The sequence below is a fragment of the Pseudorca crassidens genome, chromosome 6 (assembly GCF_039906515.1).
Source record: "Pseudorca crassidens isolate mPseCra1 chromosome 6, mPseCra1.hap1, whole genome shotgun sequence".
Classification (NCBI taxonomy): Eukaryota; Metazoa; Chordata; class Mammalia; order Artiodactyla; family Delphinidae; genus Pseudorca; species Pseudorca crassidens.
In genome coordinates, this window is record NC_090301.1 from 19,502,402 (window position 1) to 19,508,447 (window position 6,046).

Below are 6,046 nucleotides of genomic sequence, written 5' to 3' on the forward strand. Positions count from 1 at the left end.
TATGGAAGCTCAGCTTTCAGGCACACCTTACATAGACTGCGTGGCTTCAAGTGATAGACACCCTGAATCATGGTGGGGATCCACGATGCATGAATCAAAGGAGATATGACTGACGTCATTTATTCTACAACCATTGAGTGAGCACTTACTGTTTCCTGGCAGAAAATTGGAGAGGGTCTCTGGCAGCCCACGGTCTAGTGGGACAGGCTGACTTGTAAACACATCATTACAGAATGATAGGCTTCATGTTATAGTGGAGAAGTGACTAAAGTACCAGAGGTAAAGCTAAGGGACAGACATTAGCTGCTGCGAGCAGCTGAGGCAGGTTCCCAGAGATGCCATCCATCATTACTGAGAATCGGGAGAATGACATGACCCCCACTCCTCCATTCACCGACTGCCTCAGCTCCGATGGTCTCCCTGGGGTCCAGCCAGATTTCCAGGAGTGGCCCCCAGCCTCAGGGCCATTCTAATCAACAATCGTGAGCTGGCAGTGGTTGTACCATGGAGCGACTGGCGGTGGAGGGGGTTTAGTTCTCCCTCCAAAGCTCCACCAACAAAGATTTTGCTTCAGCAAATGTTTCACAATTTTAAAAGATATTTGAAAACTGTTGAAAACTGTTTAGGGCGTGATTTCATGGACCAACAAGCTTTCTCCACCAAAGCTTGCCAAAGAAGTCTAGAGTTTAAGTAATTATTGTGTGCTTGCTGTCCAAACACAGGTCAAGTGCAATCTTCTACCTCCTTCCCACTGGGTTGCCCCCTAGTCCTAGTGGAGGACTCCTACAAGGCCCTCCTACTTTGAATTCATTCTGAAGTCTCTACCATGCAAAGTCAAGTCTTTTGCCCTTTACTCATGTCAGGCAAGGTGGAAGCTTGCCTGGAAATAAATAGAAGTAAATGCAAGAAAAGGAAGACAGTAAAAGTAGTCATCCACAGAGTGGAGAATTCAGATAATGGACCCTGAACTCCATCTTCATGCCTGGTTCCCCTGCTTGGACGTGTGGACCCTGGGAGTCTCTGATGCCCTGTGATCACTTGACTTAACCTGTTCTCCAAATGTAGACATGGGCATGGGCTGCCCTGTGATCACTTGACTTAACCTGTTCTCCAAATGTAGACATGGGCAGGGCTCAGGGAGGAGCTGGGCTGTGACGTGCCTTCCCTATTTCATTTTATTAATCAAGTTCTCTCTCAGTGTTAAGTCACTCTGGTCTCTGAATTCCAGGCTCTTACAGTTGGACACACATGGCCAGTGACTCAGGTAGGAAGCCACCTCTGTTTGCCAGGACTTTCTTTGGGGCAGGGTGACTTGGTTTGACTGTATTTTAGAAAATGCATCCATTTGTCTGGGACCTGTAACTTCTGCTCAGTTGACTCCCTGCCTCCTCCCTTGCGACCATGTATTCAACCCTGTCCTTATACACGGTGACAAGGGGGCCGCAGCCGTCTCATCTCCTCCTTTCATACCTCTCCTTTTTACAGGGAAGAGGATGACTTTCCCCAATCTGATGTTTATTGCTTTGCCCTAAGACTTTGTCTTCTGTGAAAATGCAGTCCTGGCAGGGGTATTAAAATGTGTGAATCGAAATGAACTCATAGAACCTCAGACTTGGAAGCATCTCAGGGATTATTTACTCTGCCTCCCTAAATTCGGATGAGAAAATGGAAATCTGTAGAGGTAGAAGGACCCATTCAAGGTCATGTAACTTATTAATGACAGAATCAGGATAGAGTGAGGACTGGATACCAGATATCCTTATTTCCAGTCTTGGTAACTTTTTATAGGTTTTCAGATTGTTCTCGGAAGAGCCCTGGGGGTTTTGTGGGAACCTCCATAGTGGCTGTCTGGTTGGAGAGAGCGGCACAACCTCCCTCCCCAGTAGATGAGCTTTTATCTGTTTTACATATTGGGCTTCTGGTAAGATTTTGCTTCAGCAAATGTTTCACGATTTTAAAAGGTATTTGAAAACTGTTGAACGATTCTGTGGCTGTTTAGGGGGTGATTTCATGGACCAAGATGGGGGCTTCTCTTAAATGCTTACACTTCCTTTAGACAGAGGACCCAAACATTTATTGCTCCCTTAGAGAAAAGGCTTAAAATACACCTTTTTTTTTTGGCTGCGCCGCATGGCATGTGGGATCTTAGTTCCCCAGCCAGGGATTGAAGCATGGAGTCTTAACCACTGGACCGCCAGGAAAGTCCTTTAAAATACACTTTAATGCAATCCATTGCTATCATTTTCTTCCCTCAGTAGATTTTAAGAAGGTTAAACAAGAATCAGGAAGGGAATTCCCTGGCAGTCCTGTGGTTAGGACTCAGCGCTTTCACTATTGGGGCCTGGGTTCGATCCCTGGTCAGGGAACTGGGATCTCACAGGCTGCACGGCACGTAGGGGAAATAACATAGAAAGGGACATCTGAACAGATGAAGACATCTGAGGAAGGTTTGCCTCCTTCCATTTTGCCTGATTCTGGCCCTCCCATGAATGTATAGGACCAAGCTGGTCCTCCCATCTGAATGCACAGACATGGCTGAGGATGGAGAAAGCCAAAGAGAGCACAGAGGCAGTATTATAGGTAGAGTCGATGCCGTGGTAGGGCCGACCAACAGCAGAGGTTTTTCCCTGTAGTCCATCTTATCCCACAGTCAAGCCTCGGAGTTATGGAAAACTGACAACACGGTGAAGATGATCTCTAAAGCAGACAGAGATAGAGATGAAAGAAGGGATCTCCGGCTACCAAACTAGCAGAGAAGCAGAAGATATCCCAGTAACCACTATCACGTCCTTTTTAATTACTTACTTACATACTTCCTTCATTTATTGGCTGCATTGGGTCTTCATTGCTGCACAGGCTTTCTCTAGCTGTGGTTAGCAGGGGTTATTCTTCGTTGTGGTGTGCAAGCTTCTCATTGCAGTGGCTTCTCTTCTGGAAGAGCTCAGGCTCTAGGTGTGTGGGCTTCAGTAGTTGTGGCATGTGGGATCGGTAGTTGTGGCATATGGGCTCTAGAGCTCAGGCTCAGTAGTTGTGGTGCACGGGCTTAGTTGCTCTGCATCATGTGGGATCTACCTGGACCAGGGCTCGAGCCTGTGTCCCCTGCATTGGCTGGCGGATTCTTAACCACTGCGCCACCAGGGAAGTCCTGTTATCACATCCTTGATGAGAGTGACTTGAATCTGAGTTACTAAATCACCTTTCCTTCCTTCTAATTTTTCAACCAGATCAAACCATGACTATCATCCTGAATGATTTATTTAATTACACTGATTTGTGGGAGTTGTTTGAGGATGAGTTTGCAAATTTCACTGGCACGCCACCCACAGAAGGACATCGTTATAGTCCCTGTAAGATGGACACTGAGACGCTCAACAAGTATGCCGTGGTTGTCATCTATGCCCTGGTCTTCCTGCTGAGCCTCCTGGGAAATTCCCTGGTGATGCTGGTCATCTTATACAGCCGGGTGGGCCGCTCCGTCACCGATGTCTACCTGCTGAACCTGGCCATGGCTGACCTGCTCTTCGCCCTGACCTTGCCTGTCTGGGCCACCTCCAAGGCAAAGGGCTGGATCTTTGGCACAGCCCTGTGCAAGGTGGTCTCACTCCTGAAGGAAGTCAACTTCTACAGTGGTATTCTACTGCTGGCCTGCATCAGCGTGGACCGCTACCTGGCCATTGTCCATGCCACACGCACGCTGACCCAGAAGCGGCACTGGGTCAGGTTCATATGTTTAGGCATCTGGGTCCTGTCCTTGATCCTGGCCCTGCCCATCTTCGCCTTCCGTGAGGCTTATCAACCACCCTATTCCAGCCCAGTCTGCTACGAGGACATGGGTGCCAATACAACGAAGTGGCGGATGGTGATGCGGGTCCTGCCCCAGACCTTTGGCTTCCTGCTGCCCCTGCTGGTCATGCTCATCTGCTACGGACTCACCCTGCGCACGCTCTTTGCGGCCCACATGGGGCAGAAGCACCGGGCCATGCGGGTCATCTTTGCTGTCGTGCTCGTCTTCCTGCTCTGCTGGTTGCCCTACAACCTGGTCCTGGTTGCAGACACCCTCATGAGGGTCCGGGTGATCGCGGAGACCTGTGAGCGCCGCAATGACATCGGCCGGGCCCTGGATGCCACCGAGATCCTGGGCTTCCTCCACAGCTGCCTCAATCCTCTCATCTACGTCTTCGTTGGCCAGAAGTTTCGCCATGGACTCCTCAGGATCATGGCCATCCATGGCCTGGTCAGCAAGGAGTTCTTGGCCAAGGACGGCAGGCCTTCCTTCGTTGGCTCTTCTTCAGGGAACACCTCTACTACCCTCTGAGACCGCACGCAGGGCTCCTCCCTTCCCTTCAGCATCCGCCCCTAGCCGCATGTCCTCTGGCTGCTCACAGCCCTGTGTCCAGGCAGCCCCCCATTGTGGTTACAGGAAGTTGCTGAGGCCGCATCCTTACTAGGCCCCCAGCTATGGATTCGAAAGCCCTGGCCCCCACCTCTTATCGTAATTACCATGTCAACTGCTAGAGCTCAGTCCAGCCTACCACTGAGACCACAGCACTCTGTCTTCTGGCAGACATTCTTTGAAGACACTCTTTTAAGGGATTACAAAAAGTTCCCACCATTGGGAGGCATTAGTGTCAAACACCATTGGTTGCTTCCCCAACTCTCCCTTTCCTTGCCAGCTAACGAAGTCCACCTCCCTTGAGAGAGGCTGAAAATGACAGATACTCACTTTCTAAGACTCCCTTAAACTAGAAGTGGCCATATCATTTGGTTCTGATTAATAAGACTCAAAGGCAATAGTGTGCTGGTAAACCACTTTCCTGGGAGAAAGTCTTAATGTTCTGTGGTGTAACTAGATGCTCTTACCGTGGCCGATTTCAGGGGTGGTGGTGTTTAGCAACAAGCTCACAAAATCTAGATAGTGTAATAATCTGCTTCCACAAACTGGCTTCAGTGCACTCTTGCTTAAGAGGAAGTCTACTGGGGCCAGGGGACTCCCGGGATATATTCCTGATTTAAAAGACACACACACACACACATACATATCCTTGATTCTTGCCTGTGAATACGGTTATAGGATATGATGTGTAGAGATGAGCCAGTCACTTTGTGACAATGAGGCAAAAAGTGTGCCCAACACACTTAGGCTGGTGGAGCCAAAGGATAAAAAGGACCTGAGAATAAAGAGCCCAGAATAAACCATAAATGGTCAAATGACTTTATTTATTTATTTAAAAATGTGTTTGGCTGCGTTTGGTCTTCGTTGCTGCGCGTGGGCTTTTCTCTAGTTGCGGCGAGTGGGGGTTACTCTTCATTGTGGTGCGCGGGCTTCTCAGTGCAGTGGCTTCACTCGTTGCGGAGCATGGGCTCTAGGCGCTCGGGCTTCAGTAGTTGTGGCACATGGGCTCGGTAGTTGTGACTCACGGACTCTAGAGTGCTGGCTCAGTAGTTGTGGTGCTCGGGCTTAAGTTGCTCTGCAGCATGTGGAATCTACCTGGACCAGGGCTCGAGCCCGTGTCCCCTGCATTGGCAGGCAGATTCTTAACCACTGCGCCACCAGAGAAGTCCCTGGTCATATAACTTTAAACAAGGGTGCCAAGACTATTCAATAGGGGCTTCCCTCTCCTCTCACTCCTTCCCTTAATCCCCTCTCCATCTCTCCTACTGTGTGACTCAGTGCTCACCTCCCTTCATCCTCTGCTGCCCTAAAGACAACTCCATCAGGGGTTTCAGTAAGTAAATAAGGATCCAGATCGGGTCTGGGAAAATACAAATGACTAATACACATCTGAAAAGATGCTTGGCCTCACTAGTAACCTGTGAAGTGGGAATCAAACAGCAATAAATAACTTGGAAGTGTTTTAAACAGGTCAGGGATGTAGTCAGAACTCTCTTCAAAAAAATGCAACATTGTTTAGTTAGATTTTTTAATGCAGTGTGTAATTCTCTGGGTACAGCTCAATGATTTGGATTTCAGATCTGTAAGAATGCCAAGGTGTTGGTACTGAAGTAACACAGTATATGAAAATATCAGAAACTGGTGTTCCGATCA

At 48.7% G+C, this 6,046-nt stretch overlaps 1 protein-coding gene across 1 annotated transcript; it reads left to right on the top strand.

The window, feature by feature from the left end:
• Positions 1-1,193: 1,193 nt before the first annotated feature.
• CXCR1 (C-X-C motif chemokine receptor 1) lies at positions 1,194-5,180 on the top strand. The gene is made up of 2 exons (XM_067739838.1): positions 1,194-1,264; positions 3,225-5,180. Exons 1-2 carry the CDS (start codon positions 1,249-1,251, stop codon positions 4,313-4,315), a joined length of 1,107 nt encoding a protein of 368 aa, XP_067595939.1. The 5' UTR covers positions 1,194-1,248; the 3' UTR covers positions 4,316-5,180.
• Positions 5,181-6,046: the final 866 nt, after the last annotated feature.